Raw genomic sequence first — 23,657 nt, forward strand, 5'->3', positions numbered from 1 at the left:
ACTTGGAGTTGCTAATACAACTAAATAGTAATACAAAAGACAAAAAACAACACTTCCTATTTCAGAACTAAAACTGGGACCCTCATATTTGTACTGGTAAAAATCACAACTGGGTAATAAGCTATTACATTTTGCAAAACTTTCAGAACACAGAACATTCTCTGGCGGAAGCTTCAAGTGGTCACAAACTTAAGAAACAAAACGCTTCGATTGACTTATGTTTCAAGTGGTCACAAACTTAAGAAACAAAACTCTTCGAACAATTTTTTTTCCATTGGCTTCTGGGAGATATTAATTGTAAGCATATTGTCTACTTACCGTGCCTTTAACATCCTCATCCTTGCCATCAACTCTTTGTACTTTGAGAATATGGTAGCAGAAGTCGAGAGTCTCAAATCGTCTCTGTTGACCTAATAAAGTCACCATCACACACCCAGCCCAATGAAGGCCTTCTCCAAATAATTGTCTGCAATTATAGTTTGTACAGTAGAGTTTCAAAACAAAAGAACACTAACTATCACAAATCAATATTCACTAAGACATCCTTCCTTAAGGACTAACTTATCTACAATTATCTACATGCCTATGTCAGTAACTCCCACCTCTGAAAACAGTAGTTAAATTATACAACGGGTATCTAAAGCCTGAAGAAGTTCAAGTACCTTTCAGCATACTGTCGATAGGTTTCATTAAAAAGGTGAAGAATTTTTACATCGAGTTATTATGTCTACCCTTTTTTGTCTCATTGTTGGGGAATTTGGTTGAAATTTTCAGGAAGTTTCTTTTTTTTTTGGGGGGGGGGGGTGCGAGGGGATGAGGACTTTAAATTTTGTTTTGGAAAGAAAGGCGATAAAATATTTTTTCTCCGGTCTCCGCAGGAGACAGTTTTTTATCCATGTCGTACGACAGGCTGCTGCTTGTTACAATGGTAAATTTGAATTGTATAGAATTTTAAAAAGTGAATTGTATCGTAATTCCGTTCTTCTTGATCAAATAACATCTAAACTACAGGATAAATTAACTTTCCTCGTAAAACCGTTTGAGACAAATAGGATAGAAAGACAATGCTGAAAAATGACTTAAGATTCTCTAATAAATTACACCAAAGTGATTCTTCTTCATCAGGCCTATTGCACTTAAAATAGAAAGAGGACGTTTAGATTAAAGAAAGCGGCCTCTGGCCACAAAAAGTAAAACAGAATATACGTATTTTTTTTTTGTTCCAACACTATTTTCTTAAAGGTATTTTTTTTTCTAGAACCATACGTTCATTATCAAATAATTTAATAGCAAAAAGAGTCAAATGCAAAAGGAACCGAAAGCCTGAGAAAATAATAGAAAAAAATCAATGTAATATTTGCGTTTTTTCCTGTCACAAAAATAGCAAATGTTTTAATATATTTTTTGGCGGGCTCTAGTCGAAGGATTTATAAAGCTAAAAAGGTTCCCTTGTAATTCAATCCCCGTTTAACTCCCCCTTCCTGTTTAATTCGATCTTATTTTACTTAACCCCATGCAACTCAGCCCCCTTGCAATTCAACCCTTATTTAAATCGACACAATTTGAGTGAGTTCCAATCCAATAATGCATATGCAGCCAGTTAGCCTTCAGTCAGGTTACAGTGAATGGGGTAAGTTTTCTAAGGTTGACCACATCCAAAAGAAACATGGTAATAAAATGAAAGCAGCACCATCAGATTTCTTATTTTTTCCTCTTTTCAAATATCATGGTCACTTCTCTGACAATGCACCCCACCCTCTTGATGACCCCAGATATAGCCCTAAGATACAGAAAAAGCTAACAAAAAACACTAAAATAATAAAATTCTTATTTTATAATTGTAGTATTTTTCTATTAGTGAGATTATTATGTTTATTTCTATTATTATCCATATTTTCAAATCACATACAATGCCATTTTTTTTTTATCAGATAATTGTATTGAGATCTCTTGGCGGAAATCTTCTCATCGGATCGCGAAAAAAGAAGACATGACGTATTACGCGATGGAAAATAACGGAGTAATATATTATTAGAGGTATTTCAGAGACCAATAGGGGATGGAGTGCATTGTCAGAAAAGCGACCATGATATTTCGAAGAAGAATAAAATAAGCAATCAGACGGTATTTCCGTTATTCTATTAGCATGTTTCCTTTAAATGTGATTAACCACAAAAAAATTACCGAATGTTGAGTCAAATCGGGGTTAAATTGAACAGGGGTTGAGTACCACGTACACTAGCTTAAAAAAATTAGATTTTATTCGTGTCGTTACCACAATGCTGAGATTATTCATAAATGGCTTATCAGGTCGTAAAACTCTACGGGCTATGAAGCACATCGGACGTACAATAGTGATTACATGATTAAAAAACTAAATTAAAAACTACATTACACTTAAGTAAGTCAAAGGGAAGCATCAAATTGTAACAGTCATCTAAATGAGGACAAATTTTTACATAAGTGTGAAACACACAGAGTGAAAAACAAAGCTTGAAAAATTTAAATAAAATAGTGTAAACACAATAAAGTAAGGCCTACCCTATTATACTCTTTACTACCGATAATGAATGAAGCACCTCAAAACGGCTCTAACAAAAAATTTTGGTTAAATTTTGAGTGCGAATTCTCAGGAACGACTGATGTAGAAAAAAGAACAAATGTTGCACCTATAGATGCACATAAATCAGGTTTCGTCTCTAGGGGGACCGGGTAGGGCTGGTAATTTTGTCTTAGAAGAGAGTCCAGCAATAAAGAAAAGGAGTTTTTCCATCCCACCTTTTGTGCATTTCAATGTCCTTTTTTTCGAAATTACTCTCACTGACCCTTCAAAATTCCACCCTTTCCCCAAGGACCGTCTCATTAGGAACATTTGATACTATCACTGCACAGTTCTTAATGTATTTTAGCTGTGTGCTTTCTGATTTTACTTTTTGATACAATTTGATGCAGAATTACTTCAAATAAACAATGGCAGACATCGAGAAAAAAATACTGGTCACGGCTCCCCCGTCCAGGGCATCCGAGGCACCTTGTCTCATAAGACATTCCCCCCCTCTATTGGTCGATTCTGCTAAAAAAATATCAAATCTTTGAATCCATCACATATGACTGGGGTCCACAGCCTTACTTTGATATCAATCAGGGCCTGCTGAAAGAGGGATTTGGAAATTCCTGGTTGAATAAGACTTGGACCTCCGACCATTTGGCAGAAAAAGATAGGGACTGAAACATGCGAGAGCCCCTGACAATTTAGCGTTTGGTGATTTCCTTAAAAAATTAAAAAACTGTATAAATGATCTAACTAATCTGCAATGATACACGATTAAATGTAAAATTTCTCTTTAGGCGATGATTAATCAGCATCTCCTTTACAAGAATTATTTCAAGTCAAAACCCAGAATTTACGAAGTAGGTTTAGGCCAGCTTCAGAAAATCTTGGAAGGTTAAACAGACTATTTAGCTATAAGCTGGTAGGCCTACTGGCATTACAATTCTGCTTTCTTAGCCTTCCCTACAGTAAAGGTAATATACAGTAGCGAAAAGTCCTACACTCTCCATTGAAAATTTTTGACACAGATCTAAAACCACACAAGATTCACGACCCCGCCTTTGCGAACGTGCAATAACAAATGTTCCCGATGGAAAACCAAGTAGAAACTGAAACTATGACTCTGATGTATATGCTCCGAGTCTATGGTTTTGACGCACATGCTCAGAGTCAAATTACGCGCTATTAAATGTGTGTCATGTTTGGAAAAAGATTTCGCTACTGGTATATACTTATACTGTGACCTTCCTCTACGTCACGAAGTAGCTGTACACAAGTACACAGTAGTTTAGATTTGTCTAAAAAAGGAAGAAAATCACCAATACTAGATGATATTGGTGATTATCTCTCTGATACACACGACAATTTCCACTCTTGTAAGCTCCCCATTCGGTTCGGTTTAAGTTATAAAATGGGTCAAAACTTACTCAACAGTGAACTCATTCGCACCAACTGGAAGACAATATACAAATTGAAGAGCAGACCAAAGTCGATGAAACTCGGTGCATTCGTCAACAGACATGACTCCATTAGCAGGGGGTAGTCCCCTCCATACAGGGTCATCTAAATACTCCTTTACTCGATTCAAAACAACTTCAAAAATGGTTAATCCACAGCAGAGCCTCTCTTTTGTAAGAAGGTCTCCATCTCGGGCAATAGTAAGTTGCTAAAGAAGGGAATCAATGGTTACTTGAAAAGAAAAACCACTAATCATTGGACAAAAATAGCAACTAGTCCTGACACTTGACAAAATCTGTTAGCAAAATAGTGAACTAAACGTCATTTATTCAGAAGTTAGGAGTTTGCTTCATTTTATTGCCTTTTGTCTCAAATTACTTTTAAGATTAAGGGAGATATTTATTTTCAAGAAAGGTGGGGGCAAGTGAGTGGTTGGTTTCAGTAAAGGGTTCGAATGATTTTGGGACTATAAAAAACATTGCAAAATATATTAAATTGGGAAAAAAGCATAGAGAAAATTTTTACAGGGAAAGGGAGGAAAGCGACTGCTTAAAGAATTGCTGCATGTATGTAAGCTGTTTATTTTTCTATTTTGTTTTATATGGGCTGCTGAATTGATGTTACGTGTAGTTTTTTTTTTGTCTTGACATAGCCCTGTGGCTATTTTGCAATGAATATCTATCTATTAGCATACAAAAGAAAAAAAAAAATCTTAAAACGTCTGTTGACTTTTAACTATACTGCTATTGCTAGTATTGTTTAATGGTAATATAAAGTTGAAATTTAAAGAAATTGAAAAAAAGAAAAAAAAATTACTAGAAATATAACTGGTATTGTCTAGTATGTTGATGGCTCGTATTATTTTTAATTTTTAAACTTGGGCTGCAAATTTTCATTTGTAAATTTAGCAAAATGGTAAACTGCTATCCCTCAAACTTTTTTCTTTTCTTATTTTTTTTTAGAGAGGTAAAGCAGCGACCGAACCGGATTTTTTTTTTTATTGCAATATTCGTACATACTTTCGTAATTAGAACATTGACAAGATAGCGTACCTTTGCATTGCCAAGCTTCTCAACAGCTGCAATCACCTGAAGCTGTGCATATTTTTGCTCAAGCCTCTTTTGTTTTGTTTCAGGTTTTTCTCCCTCTAGAAAAGAAGAGACATACTGGTAAAAGAACACAAGCAGACATAATCTACTTTAATATGGTAATTTTATAAAATGAATTGTAAAAAAGTGCTTTATAAAGTCAAAAATTACAAGGTGCAATGTAACACAACGCTATGAAGTGAGTAATAAAGCAGTATACAGGGTATGTTTCAAATCCAAACGAATTTCCAGCAAAAGCCACACCAAAATAAACTTAATATCCTAGAACCGGAATACCAAAAGAACATCACGGTTCCTACCATTTATCAGACAGTCTATATTCTTCTTCTGAGGTGATAAGAAAGTATCTAGTTATGGTAGCCTGAGCTTATCTACAGTGAAAATAAGATAAAGCAGAAAGAGGTCGACACGATTGGACAGTTAAAGTCCCCACAACGTCCGAGATGAAAATTTAGTAGCAGGAAATTTCAGGTTAACCTTCAAGGAGATTCCCTCCTAAAATCTCAAGTGTTCTCAAATAAAAGGGTGCTTTAATGGTTTGTTCATGTAGAAGAAAAACTTTTGGATCAGCACCTCGTTGTGCATTCGACGTCAAAGATAATTTTCGCGCAGCTGGAATTGGAGTACTTTGTGTCCGTCCTTCAGTACTTGTGTGATTTTAAAACCTTCCGCGTTAGAAGTTCGCTTCAAATTTCTACACTGGAATGAAACTATCCTGCCTCAAAATGTACTCTGAGTGAAACTATGCTACACCCAAAAATGAAAAAAAGAATGGATTATTAGTCTACCTTGCGTGAAATTTTGTGCTGAATCCGAATCTGCAGTTAGAATTGGCACCGTATCACTAGATGTATTTCAAATTACCTCTTTTTTTTTCTTATCCTATGTTGCAAAGTTGCTTTTACCACACTCTGAAACTATGTAAAGTCCTTATTAGGACTTGAAACAGCTTTAAGAAGAAATCTTTGATCTACTTTAAAAACTCTGCAGTTCGGTTGTTCTTCTGTAACTTTTTTTGAAGTGATGTAAAACAGCATAAAACACTTCAAAAGCTCTCCTGAAAAGTAGCGGTTTAGGACATAGTATTGTTTCAATCGGAGCATATTTGGAAGAAAGATAGTTTCATACCACAGTATCGAAATACGCAAGGCTTTATTGGATTGTGCCTGAGGCCAATCCAGTTGCTCAAAGCTAACTGGGGATCCTTCCCTTTCGAAACTTATGTCCACCACCCTTTTCTTCAACGGTCGAAGCCGCTTTGCTAAGCGCAAAAACACAAAAAAAAATCTGCAGCTTTCAGTACTTAGAAGAGTAATCAAAGAGTATGGAAATTTTCAGAAGGGGAGGGGAGTTAAAACAAACTTTTAAACAAGAGCTAAGAACTCATATGGCACTTGTGACGAGGTGGGAAGAGCCAAGAGCCAAGAGCTCATATGGTATGAGCTCTGGCAAAATTCTAAGAATCAATCGATTGCTTTAAAAGGAAAATCATAAGCTTAATGCCGGTCATGATTTGAAATAAGAGCTCTGAGTCACGAGGTCCCTCTAAATATCAAAATTCATTAAGATCAGATCACCCACTCGTACGTTAAAAATACCTCAATTTTTCCTCTCCCTTCAGCCCTCCAGATGGAAAACGACTTTATCGAGTCAATTTGTGCAGCTCCCTGACACGCCTACTAATTTTCATCGTCCTAGCACGACCAGAAGCACCAAAGTCGCCAAAGCAGTGAACCCCACCCCCTAACTCCCCCAAAGAGAGCGGATCCAGTCCGGTTACGTCAATCATGTATCTACGACATTTATAGGCGTTTTCCAAGATTTCCGGTTTCCCCTTCCAACTCCCTCCAATGTCAACAGATCTGGTCGGGATTTGAAATAAGAGCTCTGAAACATTAGTTCCTTCTAAATATCAAATTTCATTAAGATCCGGTCACCCGTTCTTAAGTTAAAATACGTCAATTTTTCTAATTTTTCCAAATTAACAACCCCCAGCTCCCCTAAAGAGAACGGATCTATAACTTGTGCTTATTCTTCCCATCAAGTTTCATTCCGATCTCTCCACTCTAAGCGTTTTCCAAGATATTGCGTTTCGAAGATTTCCGGTTTTCCCCTCCAGCTCCCCCCAATGTAACCGGGTCTGGTTGGGATTTAAAATAAGAGTTCTAACGCACAAGATCCTTCTAAATATCAAATTTCATCAAAATCTGATCACCCGTTCGTAATTTAAAAATACCTCATTTTTTCTATTTTTTCCGAATTAATCCCTTCCCCAACCCCACCAAAGAGAGCGGATACGGTCCGGTTATTTTCAGTCACGTATCTTGGACTTGTGATGATTCTTCCCACTAAGTTTCATCCTGATCTCTCCGCTTTATGCGTTTTCCAAGATTTACGGTTCCAGCTCCCCCCCAAAGTCACTGGATCCAGTCGGGATTTAAAATAAGATATCTGAGCTACGTCATCCTTCTAAATATAAAATTTCATTAAGATATGATCACTCCTTCGTAAGTTAAAAAAAAAAAAAAATCATTTTTTCTAATTTTTCAGAATTACCACTCCCCCCAACTCCCCCAAAGAGAGCGAATCCGTTCCAGTTATATCAGTCACGTATCTAGGACTTATGCTTATTTTCCCCACCAAGTTTCATCCCGATCCTTCCACTCTAAGCGTTTTCCAAGATTTTAGGTCCTCCCCCCAACTCCCCCCAATGTACCCGGATCTGGTCGGGAATTAAAATCAGAGCTCTAAGACACGATATCCTTCCAAACATCAAATTTCATTCAGATACCATCACCCGTTCGTAAGTTAAAAATACTTCATTTTTTCTGTTTTTTTTTTTCCGAATTATCCGCACCCCCCCAGATGGTCAAATCGGGAAAACGACTATTTTAATTTAATCTGGTCTGGTCCTTGATACGCCTGCCAAATTTCATCGTCCCAGCTTACCTGAAAGTGCCTGAAGTAGCAGAACTGGGACAGACCGACAGAATTTAAAACGCATCAAAAATTTGTTTGTATTCATTTTCGTTAAGTTATTACGAGTCGGAAAAACGTTTTTTTTTTGGGGGGGGGGGAGTTCAAACCCCCCTAAACCCTCCACCCTGGATATGACCTTGACGTAATTGGCGTTGTTCATATGGATGAAAGTTCTGTATGACTTGGTTTTTTAAGTGGCTGAAGCCATCACAACCTCCACAATGGTGTCCTCTGATATTGAAATACATTGTATACATATTTTAAATACATTTAAACATTTTATATATGAAAAGGGGAAAATTTTTAAATCAGTAAAAGCAAATCTCCTGGTAGTGCCTATGACAATCTTTTACATAGTTTATACGAATACAAATCAGTGTGCACAGGCTATAGTATCAGGTTCTTTTTTTACAGGATTTTATCGTGTTGCCTGGGCACTGTGTACAGCGCCACGATTCAAAGATATTTTTGCGTAGAGGGCATAACATTACAAGAGAATAAGCATAATTTTATTGCTCAATTTAATTAGGAGTTACTAAAAAGAAATAATCACTTAACGATTATTTCTACTCATGGAAAAATGTTGAAGTCGATGTTACAATTCAAGAAAGAAAAATAACTGGCAGCCAGCGTTCGCGTACAGTGCTGCTTGTTTTAAGATATTTCAAATCCGTCTTTGCAATTCCATTTTTATTTTGTGCCTTGTGCCTGATCTGGGTGAGAAGAGGTAGCTCTTCCAGCTTAAGTCAGCACTTGAATATGACCAAGATACCAAGCTTTCAGGAGGTCTGTTCATTTTCTGTTTATCTCACTTTCTTAGAAATCCTCATTTCGTGCAATTTACCCCTTTCTCCATTGCCTCAGAGTGGATTTCTTCAAAACACTTTCCTGTAGGCAATACAATTTTGCTGTCACGAGGGTGGCTTACTCACTCAACTTTAGGACAAATTCTAGAGAAAATTTAGACCAAAAATATACCAGAATGGATAAATGAAATTGTTCGTAGAACCTTTTGTCCTCAAAGTTTCAAAGTAGTCAATGTGCTATCATTTCATTTATCCCTACAGTAAAGAACTGAAGGGATTAGACTTCTGTGCGCTCTTCCAGAGCTATTGTAAGAATTAAAAACTGATAACACTCTGAGTAGAATAGTAGCTTTCAGTTTAATTAAAAAAAATGAAGGCAGCACGAGCGTTCCTAGGAATCGTTAGATGGCATTCCTGATTTACTTCGAATATTTGAAAAAAAGTTTCCAAGTTTGTATAGTCTTTTGGTAAAACACTCAACAACCGTTACGTAAAGTCACCGTCTTCAAAAGCCATGCTTTACAAGTGCTTATCTCAAAGGCAATTAACAACATATATACAGCCTGACTTCCACCGCCCCATTCCTCATCCCTATCAGAGCAAATTGGCAACTAAATACCATACTAAACTAAATAGGAATAATGTCAGTAGTTTTAATTCAACAAGGTTTACCTTCGGGAACATAAAGATAACCGTAGTCCTAGAGTCAGTAGTCTTGGGTAGTCTTAATTTAGTCATTTGTTAGTCTATTTTAGTTAGTCTACAAATTTAGGTAATCTATTGTAGTGAATAAACATAATGCATTCTATAAAAAAAAAAGAAAAAAGAAGAACACGAACAATATTAAATGGTCAATAATGAGGAGGAAAGAACAGAATACTCATGTAGCAAATCAGACACTAAACATTTATTGCGATATGATGCCGTCTAAAAAAAAAAAAAAAAAAAACACGAATAGACAAACTCATTTTGACAAATTTCCTGTCAGCCTTTTCATTTGAAAAGCCAGTTTTCACATCTTAATTTTTACTTCAAATTTATTCATCTATCAAACGCTTCAATTGTTACAATTTCATAGATGATAGTATTACGAATAGTATATTTTTAAAATTGATAACATAGGTTTAAGTCTTTAGCAAAATCACCTGATACTTGTTTTTAATATATCCTATTTTAACTTAATCAAAGTAAAATATGCACCATCGTTTTTTAATTTTCGCAGGGAACATATTTTGATTTTGGTATGACAACGTTTTAGTAATATGTCGTTATTTCTACACTGTAGTACGCAACTTTTAATCGGCACTGATCAAAAGAACGTTTAAGACGACGCTTTTTTCCAACCTAACTATTGAGCTTACCTTTAACAAAAGCCCGAGGAAGTATATTCTGAAAAGGTGCAGCTTGAAGCTGATCACAAACTTCTTCCTGAGACAAGGCTTGCTCAATCAGCAGACAGAAAATAAGGGAGTTACCAAATTCACGGAAATAGTGAAACAACTCAGTACGGGCGTCAGGATATTGAACTATATCATTCAACTGCGCTTGGTAGTATGATAATACTCCAGGAGATCCATAGTCGTACCTAAGAAATAATGTTAGATAATACGAGGAGTAAAATGACCGGTTATTCAGAGATAACGATTCTTCTTTTTACAATTTGAAATCGTTTGCTAATTTTGCGATTACGCGGAATCAAAGAGGAGGGAACTTGAACCTTTTAGCACAGGTCAAAAGATCTATTTTACTGGCCTAAGATACTGTTCGACCTAAAACACAAATTTGACGCAAAATAATCTCTTCAATACCCACCTTTGAAAGCAATCATTCAAATTTCATTTCCTATAACTTAGACCTATATGCATCAGTTGACATAATAATCGAAGGTGTTGCTGTCTTATGGGCAAGACCACCCAAGTAAGACGGCGATCAATTCACCTTTTAAATTCTTACCGGCTAAAATCATGTTTAGAAGATGCTTTTTCTTTTACTGCACATGCCTTTAAAATATGTGAAAAGGAGCCTATTAAGTATCTCGGTATGCGTCACTGTTTTAGATCCATCAAGATCTTGGAAAGTCTATTTTTAAGGCTTTCCAAACTAAAGTGAAAACATCTAATTATCTTGTTCTATCTAACCCATATTGATGGCACCTCTCCAATGAGCCAGAGTAAATAAATTGTAGTCGCTTGTTTATTTGATGAGCCAGACTAAATAACTTTTAGTTGCTTATTATTGTTAAATTTTACTATGATGTTCAGCCCTTGCATTGAACGACACTGCCTGTTCTCGGCTATTCTATGGGTACTTTGTTTAGGGTTGTTTTTGCTTGATGCTGGGAAATCCTTCATTCAATGACGAGCCTATTGTGGTAGTAATATTGGAAGGACCTTTTTTCCCTTTTAAAGATATTACTTCTTCTATTAATAACTATGAACTCTTTATGTGCACTTTCTCATTTTTATGTCAACCGAAAAGAGCAGGGTATAATAGGTAGGCTCCAAGTTTCTTCTTCAGAAAATTTGCTTGGACTTAGTATGGTTTTGGATCCATGGTTTAGCAAGACAGTTTGAAGTTTTTCCTTTTGGGAAATAAACATGGACTAGGCAGTTTTTTTTTTTTTTTGGTAAAAGCCCACAAGTACAAAACTTCAGACTTGCCTCTAGATCAAAACTTGGACTCTGATTCTGATCATTTTTTAATCCTTTCAGAAGTTACACTTGATAAGCCAAAAGTAGAACATCCTGAACGGAAAACTCGAAAGCTTGATGCAGAATCGATTGAATCTCTTAGAAACCAATTAAATAATATTAACCGTAGTCCGTGTTTGGACAATCAGGATGTTGATCAAGCAACTAATTATTTTATACAAGAATTTGAAAAGGCTTTTGATCGTGCGTGTCCTGCGAAAACAAGTAAATCAAGACGCCAAGAGCCAAGAAAACCTTGGATCTCTAAAGGAATTGTCCGATCAATTAAAATAAAAAATCAACTTTATAAAATCCGAATAGAGAACCCAAGTGAAGATAACAAGGAAAAATTCAGATTATATAAAAACAATTTAACTAAAGTGATCCGTGCAGCAAAAGCGTCACAACTTTTTGCAGAAGCTTCGGGTTCCCCCAAAAAATCTTGGGAGATTATCCATGGAATTATTGGAAAGAAAAAAATGTCTAAATTTCCTGAATCTATAAATCATGGTCCTGAACTGGTGTCTGATAGACCTGGTATAGCAAACGTGTTTAATAAGCATTTTGCCAATGTTGGTATACGTACGGTAAAGGAGTCTGTAGCTGCTAATAATTCTGAACAAAGAAATAAGTTTGAAGATTACCTACCTCCATCTTCCTTGTCTTCGCTATTTTTAACGCCGACTTCAAAAGAAGAGCTGATAAACATAGTTAATCTTCTAAAACCTGGTGGAGCTGAAGGGATAGACGGTTCATCTACCCGACTGTTAAAACTAATTATTGCTAATGTAGCTGACCTCCTTGTGCATATTGTGAATATTTGTTTCAGGAGCGGGAAGTTCCCATCATGTTTGAAATCTGCACGTGTTATTGTTCTGCACAAAGGAGGAGACCCTAAAGACCCATCTAATTATAGACCTATTTCAATCCTTTCCGCGTTTGAGAAAGTTATTGAACGGTGCATTTACAAGAGAGTAAATAATTTCCTAGAAAAACACAAATACTTTAGTAAGTCACAGTTCGGTTTTCGGAAAAGCCATTCAACGGAACAAGCTATCCTAGCGGTCACGCAATATATTCATGATGCTCTTGATCGAGGTGAAATTCCAGCATCTATATTTATTGACATAAAAAAGGCATTTGATACAATCTGTCATAAGATTTTACGGAGAAAGCTTGAGAATTGCGGTATTCGAGGACCTGCTAATAACCTGATCATGTCATTTCTGTCTGAGAGAAGCCAGTATGTTGATGCTGATACTACGAGATCTGAACTGATCTCTTTGGATGGACAAGTCGGAGTTCCCCAAGGGTCAATCCTTGGCCCCCTTTTATTTTTAATTTATATTAACGATATTGATAATTCTATGAAAGATCTCGGCCTCACGGTTCTATTCGCGGATGACACAGCCCTCAATATTAGTGGTCCTACTGAACTTGTACTACGTTTAAAAATGAAAGAAGTTTTTACATATCTGCTTGAATGGTTCGCAGCGAATAATTTATGTATTAATACATCTAAAACCAAATTCCTGATTTTCTCTCGGATTTCAAAAGCATTGCCAACTTTTAATTCTCTAACAATAGAAAAATGTGATACTACGATCAGCAGAGTCCACCATCTTCGGTATCTAGGAGTGATAGTTGATTCGAATTTAAGTTGGAAGGAGCACATAAATTGCCTGAGGGTAAAGGTTGCAAGGAACGTCGGTATGATCAGGCTTCTTAAACCATTTCTCCCTTATGATGCCCTGCGGTGTATTTATTTTTTTTATTTTTACTTAAATTACTGTCCTCTTGTATATTTGAATACTTTTCGATCGAATATATTACCATTGATAAGGCAGCAGAATAAAGCTCTCCGAATTCTTACGCTTTTTGTACCATCTCCTGATTCTTGCCCTAATAAGTCGTCAACTAAAAGTCTTCCTCTTTTTTTGAACATTTTGCCCCTTGAATCTTTTATTGTTTTTCATTCTATTTTATTTAAGAAAAAACATCATTCAAATTCCCTACCTGAATATTTTTATGAACCCGATCTATTTTCTGGAACTAATTCCGATCACGACCATAACACGCGTAATCCTTGTAAAGCCCTGCAACCCTTGATAATTTCAGAAAAATCAAGATTTTCATTGAGAAACACAATATTGAGGGTATGGCAAAGTTATCATAATGTAATCAAACTTGAACTTTCTACTAATACGCTGAAAAACAAAATAAAATCAATGCTCATAGAAAATGTTTAAAGTAAAATAATAAATGTGTGGTTTGTGGCGGTAAATCCCAACTCAGTCTGGTGGTTTGAATCTGGAACCTGGATGGATTATGATTAATTTATGATATTATTTTATGTTGATGTAGTTATAGCATACAGTTTATTTAATTGTTTGCCATTTGGCCTCGAGCCCTCTCTCTGCCAAATTGGTTTTTTATATTGAAATTATGTAGTAATAAACAGAACTTGAACTTGACAATTTGGAATTCAAGGCAATTCTTTAGTGGTAAGAGTAACCTCATTGAAATTCAATTTACTTAAGTCATTTACACTTCCCAGAGTATTTTAGCTCTTGCACTTCACCCTAGAATTCGCAACGAATTTTACACTCAATCCGATATCACTTTTACACTCAATTCGGCATCAGTCAACCAAAACAATTGACTATAAAATAAAGCTATAGAAAAGTAAATGTTCTAAAAGGATTGTGAGACAAGATCAACTAGAACTAGGTAACAGTAAATTAGAGTAGAAATATATTTGTACTTTTCTCGGTAAGAAGGGGGGGGGGGTATAGGTCCAAAAAGCCAGGATAGGCAAATAATATAACAGCTATAGTAAATTGCAGATAAATATTTGAAATTGTTTTTTTTTGCGGGGGGAGGTGGCATACACCATCCTCTGCCCACGAATTTACTATTCATAGATTAAAACCATAGGAAATACCTTGGAAGCTTGCACTGTTTTGGCATAGCATTCAGCAATGTTTTTGTGAACTGCAAGATATTTCCTTGAACCAACGACTTGATTATTTTCAGTACTTCTTCAATGACAACAGCAATACCTTGGTATCCAAGCAGTTGAACAATAGCTTTGAAATGTGACGCTCCAACAAAACCTACAAAATAGAAAAAAAGTGGACAATTTTAGAAAGACAAAAAGGGTGGGATCGGGATAGGTGGCATATGTTGTCAATGAAGCAATGAAAAACAAAGCTAAGTCAAGAACTACAAAAGTTATGCTTGAAAGTGTTTCCTTAATTAAAACCTTTTTTCTCTATATGCAGATGTTACCGTGAATGTAAAAAATTGGTGAATGATAACATTCATCGGTGTATGTCTGAAATAGCATTTTTTATCCTTGAATTTAGTCAGTGTTGCCAGTCAACTTCTTGAGTTCAATGCAAGGTTTTATGATGACAGGTTAGGTTAGATTAGGTTTGGTTAAGTTAGGTTTTCAAACCATTTTTAATATTTATAACCAAATGTAACTTAATTTAACCTAAACTAACTTAACCTAATCTAAAATAAACTATCCTAGCCTACCTTTAAATTGTCCCATCATAGCTTGCGTAAGACTGACAAAGCTGACTCGCAAAGCTAATTGAACCCAAGCAGAGAAAAAGAAATTTTGGACATTTACCGATGAATATCGACATTAACCAGATTTCGGACATTCACGGTAACACACACATATAAATATATAAATACTTTTATGAAATGTCTTTACTGTATCTTAATGAAGGCTATAAATTATAAAAATCAACGCAAAGATTTCATAAATTAAAAAGAGTCATCTAAGATTAGAAAACCAAGCCAGTCTTTCAGAAAAAAAAAGTAAGAACATCAAGCGACACTCAAATTCGGCTGCTCTTCTTACCATATTCAAAAAAGTTTTGCTTGTGGTACAAATTTTAAAACTTTACAAAAAAAATTATTGAACCCGGTTATACATTTTGTGACGCAACCAATATTGAATCGAATAGGAGTCGCGCTAAAAAGATCAACCTTCAAGACAAGAAACTCAAAGTATCCTCCAATTTCCCTTGTATCTTTTCTGAGACAAGGGATTTGTATCTCAACTGCATTTGCAAGCTGACCAAAGTTACTTGACTTTAGCTATATTTTTTTGGAGTTTCTCAATCCAATGATTTCTTCTTGATATGTCGTTCTGCTTATAGATTTTAATTTTTTTAACAAATCTAATTAATGGACTTTTTACTAATTTCAGCCTTGCAAACATGTGATTATCTCATTTTCAAATCTATTTTGGCAGCATTGTGTTGTTGTTGACATGAAGGGTATATTTGCTATTGTAACTAGTGGAAAGAGATTTAGGAAACAATGTTGAACTATTAAAAGAACGAGTCACGTTAAAAGTCATTTCTTAAATCATGTTTTAAAATTAATTTACCCTTAAAAATGTATTACATTCAAACCATCTTAAGTTTTTCTAAATCCTTTATTAAAAAAAAAAAAAAAAAAATCGACCGTAAATAGCAGCAATCACATTTTTTGAAACTTTTTGATTGCTATGCATATAGAACTATATGAACAATAACTGAAATGGGCAAACAAACATCTTGGCGGCCACTAACTTCAATTTTGATGCTAAAACCAGAGCCTACAAACATCTGATACAGAATGATAAGTCTTTGATCCGATTCCTACATTGAAAGCAGAACCCCTTACTATATATGTATATCTTTTAGGGACTTACAGAGTAATATTTAAAACTAGATCAAATTCTTGAAACTTTCAAGCGAGTGACTTTAGTTTCAATTTCTTTACTTTAAGATCCTTTTCAAGATTTTCAAGAATCCCGAAGGTTTCCTTATTTTTCTCAATTTTCTACTTTTTTTTATCAATTTAGCCAAGTTCAAAAAAGGCAATTACCTTTTCTTAAGAGATATACTTTCATTTTTGTAGCTTTATTTTTAGTTTAGCGCTTCCATTAGTTTAAAACTACACTCAAAGAGTTTGGGATACTGATAAGACAAGAATCTCGAGCACTTAAACTTCAAAAAAAGAGAGCTTAGAAATGTCTCAAAAGAAAACTAAATTAAAAGAAGGCTATAAAAGAAAAAAAACACGAAGAACTATAAGAAACTACTCATGGTTTACAAATCACTAGAGCCATAATCCAACAGACCTATGAAATTGAAAACAAGCTTCAGTTGAGTACAACTGTCATCTGTTAAAATTTGGATTTTATTTAGAGATGCAAGTTCCTTTGGACCCAACCTCATATTTTCTTAAAGCAAGTTGATTATTTTACTCTTCAACTATTATATTCATAATAGAGCAGTTAGGGCTGGTTAGTATGAAGAAAATGACCTAGTAAAAAAAAAAAAAAAAAAAAAAAAAAAAAAAAAAAAAAAAAAAAAAAAAAAAAAAAAAAAAAAAAAAAAAAAAAAAAAATGAAGACCGAAGCAACTAAATTCGTTTGGCAACATTGCTCTTTTTGTTTAAAGCAAAAGTAAAAAAGAGAAAAAAATAAATTAAGTTTAAAATTTAGTTTATATTCTAGTTATTAAACGGAGGATTCTGTTGGGTTATGCTAGACGGCGCAGCTTCATTTTTTTTTCAGAGGGAACTTTCTTCTCTCATTAGTTTCCTATACCTTTTGGTTATGTTTTATATTTAAGGTTTACAAAATGAAGCTGTTAATATCGGAAGGAAAGATATAAGGCAAATGAAAACTTTTTGGGAGGATGTAAAGGGGGAGGCTTTGAATAGAGTGGGGTGGAGGAGGGCTGTGTTGGCCTCAGGCGGCTTGGTGCTGCAGTGAGTTGTTAGTAGTAGTGGTAGTACATAACGAATATCTAAAAGAAATGCAAGATCCTACTTAGCGAGCATTTATCATTATGTACGTAGTAGGTTTCATTAACATTGCGGTGTATTTTATGCGCAGTTTTTGGTACGTCCGCCTGGGATATCAAATCAACACTTACAGGAATTTTTTTTCTTCGGGGGAGGGGTGAGGGGATAAGAAGACTTAGAGCTTGTGTTGGGGAAAACAACATATTTTTTCCAGTCCTCAAAAAAGACTACGCTGCGTTTTTTTTTCTTCCTTTTATGTCTCCGAATTTGGTGTTAGTTAAATGGACATTGTACAATACTTTATAAGTCAACTTTCGCAATACTAATCAGATGTTTTAGCTTTAATTAGGACAGGTTATGCTGCAGCATTAATTAAGCATAAATACACAACAAATGATAAATAATGACTAGTATTATCAAAAGTTTAGCTTGTCGAAACTCCAGGTTACAAGTTTACCCTGAATCTTTTGGAGACGGTCGTCGGAGGAAATTTTCTCACCTTCACCAGTTGTATATAGCATATTTGCATAACTGTTCAGTCTTCCAACAGTTATTCGCTATTTTTTAAGTTCAGAGCTATCTCAGAAACTAACTACAAATAACCAAATACAAGTACCATTATATTGTCCAAAGATGGCGTTGGCAGCGGCATGCAATCCTTTATTTCCCCATAGATACACGTGACCAGGAACTTGAGGTTTTTCTCTGACAACTGGTTGAGCAAATTGAATGCCTTGACATCTAACAAATCTATTTAATAAGAAAAGAGTCAACCAAAGTAAAATGAAAAGGGAACACGCGTAAAAAATTTAGAAAACAAAACGCAAGAAATTCTGATTTGGGAGAGCAAGAGAAAGAAAGGTTGGACCATGAAAAAAAAAAAAATGTTTTGTGGCTATTAAATTAAAAAAGTAAGCACTTGGGTGTAAATTTTCACATTTGGGTCGGTTTCTAAGTCTTCATAGTTTTCTTCTTTATGATAGGCTACTCTGGTTTAAAACAATGAGCATCTTGTTTAAGCTGGGAAGGTATTGATAATAGAGTACTAATTGCTCACTTTATGACGTAAAAGCTCAGGGTATCAGTTATGGTAATATATGCCCATGTTGAACCAACTGATGGAGATACTAGCGACTCAGATGAATTTTACTTACAGGTACAGGAGCAAATAGACAGGGTGCCAGGTAGAAATATGGTGTTTTTGCTAGGAGATTTTAACGCCCAGGTTGGTAGAAATAGTGATAGATGGTATCCTAGCCTAGAAAAATTTGGCGTAGGAAAAGAAAACAGTAATGGCTGCAGACTTTTGCAATTTTGTAGGTATAACAGCCTAGTTATAACCAATACGGTGTTTGGTCATAAAATGGCCCATAAGTTGACATGTAAGACATTCATGTAAGACAGCAAACCGAATTTGTAACCGAATTGTAAACCGAAGACTAGCAGGATCAATATTAGATACTAGGGTATATAAGAGTGCTGTTATTGATGTTAAAAGTAAAGATCACCATTTATTAATGTCTAAGGTTAATATAAAGCTGAAATTTCGGAAGGGTAACTACCTCCCGGGAAGTTATGATGTTGGTAGAACCCAGCATGGAAATTCTAGAGAAAATTTCCAGGAACAGCTGAATACTATAATTGAGAGTTTAAAATTTGACAATGTGGAAGGTGGATGGAATAATTTTAGAAAAACAGTTTGTGAAGTTGCTGGTGGTGTCTTAGGGAAGAAAGTTAAGACTGCAGCTGGAAATATTAGTGTAAAAGCTGGATGTTTAATAGAGAGTAGAAGTGGTTTATAAAAGAACTACCTGAGTGATAGATCATATGAAAACAAAAGGAATGTAAAAAAAAGTGAAGAAAGCATTAAAATATGAACTAAGGAGGTGTGAAGTGGAGGCCATGGATAAAATTGCCGAGAATCTGGAAGATGCAGCTAGACGGCATAATAGTAAAATATTATACTGGCATGTTAATAAATTGAGAGGGAATAGCCAATCCGGACTAGTCCTAGTTAAAGACAGGAATGGGACCACAGTTAGTGATAAGGAAAGAGTCAAAGAGAGATGGGCGGAACATTTTGAGAATGTGCTAAACAGAGATACAGTTGATGGGAAAGATATAGATGAAAATGAAAAAGATTGTGATCCCTTTGACACAAAAGAAAATTTGTTTTGTGAGGAAGAATTAGAGACAGTACACAAAGAATTAAAAAATAATAAGGCTCCAGGTGCTGATAGTGTGATAAATGAGTTTCTTAAATATGGTGGCTCTGAGGTTAGAAATAAGCTACTGAAGATTATGAATATGATTTTTGAAAAAGAGGAAGTACCTAATAATTTTGGGAAAACCTTAGTTAAACCACTGTATAAGAAAGATGACAAGAGTGAGTGTCGTAATTATCGAGGCATTAGTCTAGTCCCTGTAGGCAGCAAATTACTTAATAATATGATCCTTTTTAGACTGACAGATGTTGTAGACAAAGTTTTAAGAGAAGAACAGCACGGTTCTAGAAAAGGTAGAGGACGTGTTGACCAAATTTTCACTCTTAGGTTAATAATTGAGAAGTACCTTCGTTGTCAAACACCTTTGGGACTCAACACCTTTTATAGCTTATGAGCAACTGTTCGATTCTGTTGATAGAAGAGCTTTAGCGAAGGTCTTATACTTATATAGTATACCAGATAAATACATTAAAGTGATTTGTGCTATGTACGGGAATAATACTATGTACGAGGTTAAGGTGGGAAATGAGGTTAGCAATTGGTTTTGTATTTAATCAGGAGCTAAGCAGGGTTGTGTTCACCCCCCCCTTTATATGTATCATTTTGATGGACTTTGTCTTAAGGAGCACAAGAAAGGCAATTGGAGACCACGGAATCAAATGGGGAGGAAGAACGCTCTTTGACTTAGAGTATGCTGATGATTTAGGCATATTGGATGAAAGTGAAAGCAAAATGAATGAATTTTTAGAGGTTTTGCGAGTTCAAGGTGCTATAATAAGTTTGAAAATTAACGTTAAGAAGACTAAGTCATTTAGGCTAGGGATAAGTGAAGACGAAAAGGTGACGTTGGGTAACAAAAAGATTGATCAGGTGGGCAGTTTCACTTACCATGACAGTATTATTAGTAAAGATGGTGGGAGCAGTGAAGACGCTAAAAGTAGAATAGCCAAGGCTCAGGGTGTTTTTTCACAGTTAAACAAAGTTTGGAAAAATAGGAAGACAAGTCTGCAAACCACGACTAGAATATTGGAAGCTACGGTGATAACGAGGTCGTCCTCGTCTGGGGTGGGAGGATGTCATAAATAAAGATTTAAAGGAAATGCGAACTTCCTGGGAGGATGTAAAGAGGGAGGCCTGAATAGATTGGGTTGGAGGAGGAGCGCACGTAGCTGTGTTGGCCTCAGGCGGTTTGGTGCTGCGGTGAGTTACTAGTAGTAGTAGTATATATTGAGCATATGAGCATGAAGCATATGAGCATGAACATAACAATGAGCCCGATAGAGACAACAACCGTATTAGAAATTTTATTTTGAGCACGAGCAATTACAGTTTATATATAGAACAATCCAAATTTGTCCTCTACTTCATTTGTCATATTCCATAAAGCCATTATCATTATACAATTAAGGGGATGTGATACCATAAAGAATCAGCCTATCGTCCATTATTTACTTTTTTAATTTGTTTTGCCAAACTATTCAGAATTGATTGGCGATCTTTCCTTAAATTAGTTTCCTCAAATAAATGGATAAGCGATCTGAATAAACGGTAGAAAACTAAAGCTGACATCTACTTTCCCTAAAATCTTCAAAAAATTTGGAACTTCTACTGTTTTGTGCCGGAGACAGAGATATTTAGTTTTCAGGAAACTCGTATCATTAAGAAGTGTAGATCTAGTTTCTTCGATCAAATGGAGCAGAATTTTCTTTTTAAAATTAAGGAAAGAATTGTACCTAAAAACCTTCGATAACCGAAAATTCTAAAAATCCCTTCAAAAGAAATGTCATTTGATCAATTTGACAGCTCTTCGACTTTTCTGTAATTCAACCTGCTTTGATTAAAAACTTTGGCGACGCAATTCCATTGTCTTTTCAATCAAATTTCATAATCAAATCACAAATTTTCAATAAGTTTTAATGATAAGTAGTCCCCTGGGAGAATTCACTAATGGACCCTTTGCCTTTGAGAAAGTCAGCGGGTGTTGAGACTCACAAAATGATGTTTAAGGTATCGAACCCTCTTATACCAGTTTATTATTTATGATCAAAGAATCACTACACTAAAATTAATTTCCCGTTGCTTAATTTCATCAGTTTAATCCTTTTGCTTTTTTAATCGTGCGGTTATTATTTTCTCTTTGTTGGTTGATCGTTATGCAAAACCCCAGCCTAATTGATGGAAAAGTGAGCTAGTTTCTTGGTCTGGCCTCCAAGAAGAACAGAACAAGCAATAAACAACTTCTAGTTATCTAGGAAAATTTGGCAAAAAGCTTAAGACAGCTCCACAATTGGAAGAACATTTTATCGAGTTCAATGCAACAGTAATTAACCTAAACTCTCTAAAGCGGGTCTGGTTGAAGCATACAACCGGGTTGCGGGCAATTACTTTAATATTAATTTTGTCACAAAAATAATTTTACTGTTGTATATTCAGTAAATTAAGACTTCATCTACCATGTTTTTATACAATATTACGTACACAGTAAACAAATAAAATTTTTCCCAAATAAATATACCCCACATAAAGTATTACAAAACAGTAACTTGATAGTCCATCACTGAAAAAAAAAGAAAAAAGAAGATGTTATTGTTCAATGTGAAAAAAACCTGCCACAAAAGGGAACCATAGCTAACAATAAGCAAATTTTGAAAATAATTTCGTTTTTACAGACCGTTTAGAGACGAATATATTCAAATTGGAGTTAACTTCGAAACAGTATATTTTACTAAGCTTCAAGTGAACAGTAATTTGTTATTATGATATCTCGAGAAGTTTGTAAAAAAGCCTGAAAACCGACAAACATGATATAAATAGAAATAAAATATGCACCACTAAAAGTGGCAAAGTCAAAAACCTTTGACTGGAGGTTTACAGTCCCTCACCTTGAAAACAAGATGGGAAGCCCTCATCTACCCTTTTTGCATGGGTAGTAGCAATGTCTCCTTTTTTTTCTTTTCTTTCTTTTTACCAGGGTGATCACATTGAACCATTGGTCGTACACTATTTGAAAGAAAATTCAAAATCCGAAGCCTTTTTTGAGTGACGGACTAAATCACTCCACAGCAAAACACCAATTTCTGCTATTTTGTGCCACAAAACATCAATTTTGGCCAAAATAGAACCAACAAACTAGAGAGTTTGAGTCTTAGATAGTCAAACAATTTCTAATGGTCTAAAATCCCAAACTGGCGGTTTGAACCCCCCCCCCCCCAGTTTGAAAGGCGAGGAAGACCGCAAGATAGCATTGGGTGTTTGACTGTTATATCTACCCCTTTTTTCTTTTTTCCCCACGGGTGATCCCATCAGACCTGAGATATTGAGACCATCAGAGCCCAGCTCATTTAAACGGATATTAGACGTTCTAGCCCCATCCTTAAAGCCCAAAAAAGACCACACAGCAACGATGCTATTCTGCCACCGAGGCAACAATTTGATCCAATAGGTCCAAATGCTGGAGAGTAAAAATTTTGTGATAGCCAATCGACAAGGCTAATCTCATCCCACAGGGCTCTGTGGTTGGACCTCTTTTGTTTTTAATTTATATTAACGATATTATTGATAATCTTCATCCCCATGTACACCCTGTCCTTTTTGCTGACAGAACTAATTTCTTCATTACTGCAATGGACCTACCATCTGCCACTTCTTTAGCTCATGATTCTTTTTTCATAAAGTGAAGGAGAGGGGCTGTTCAAATAGTATGGCTTTTAACAGCTGGAAGGGTCCGTTGTACATCTCAGGACCCCTTATGGAATGTGTGACGTACAGGAGACAATCATTCTGACATGTGGGAACCATATTATACCACAAGCTATTTGAACAAAAATTAGAAGTTCTAGCACCACCTTTAAAGCCCAAAAGAGACCACGCAACAACGATTTTATTCTGCCAACAAGGAAATAATTTGATCCAGTAGGTCTAAATGCTGGAGAGTAAAAATTTTTTGATAGCCAATCGACAAGGCTAATCTCATCCCACAGGGCTCTGTGGTTAGACCTCTGATGTTTTCGATTTATATT

At 35.4% G+C, this 23,657-nt stretch overlaps 1 protein-coding gene across 5 annotated transcripts in view; it reads right to left on the minus strand.

Annotated features, from left to right (window-relative positions):
• Window positions 1-23,657, minus strand: part of LOC136024994 (cytoplasmic FMR1-interacting protein-like) — a 144,758-nt gene that overhangs the window by 11,184 nt on the left and 109,917 nt on the right. For all 5 annotated transcript variants that reach the window (XM_065700612.1, XM_065700609.1, XM_065700610.1 and 2 more), the window contains 6 exons: window positions 18,030-18,163; window positions 14,538-14,709; window positions 10,265-10,488; window positions 5,062-5,156; window positions 3,979-4,217; window positions 319-466 (listed from right to left, as the gene is read on the minus strand). In XM_065700612.1, coding sequence (XP_065556684.1) covers window positions 319-466; window positions 3,979-4,217; window positions 5,062-5,156; window positions 10,265-10,488; window positions 14,538-14,709; window positions 18,030-18,163 — 1,012 coding nt within the window. The remainder of the gene's footprint in view (window positions 1-318; window positions 467-3,978; window positions 4,218-5,061; window positions 5,157-10,264; window positions 10,489-14,537; window positions 14,710-18,029; window positions 18,164-23,657) is intronic.

This window comes from Artemia franciscana, chromosome 3, assembly GCF_032884065.1.
Source record: "Artemia franciscana chromosome 3, ASM3288406v1, whole genome shotgun sequence".
Taxonomy (NCBI): Eukaryota; Metazoa; Arthropoda; class Branchiopoda; order Anostraca; family Artemiidae; genus Artemia; species Artemia franciscana.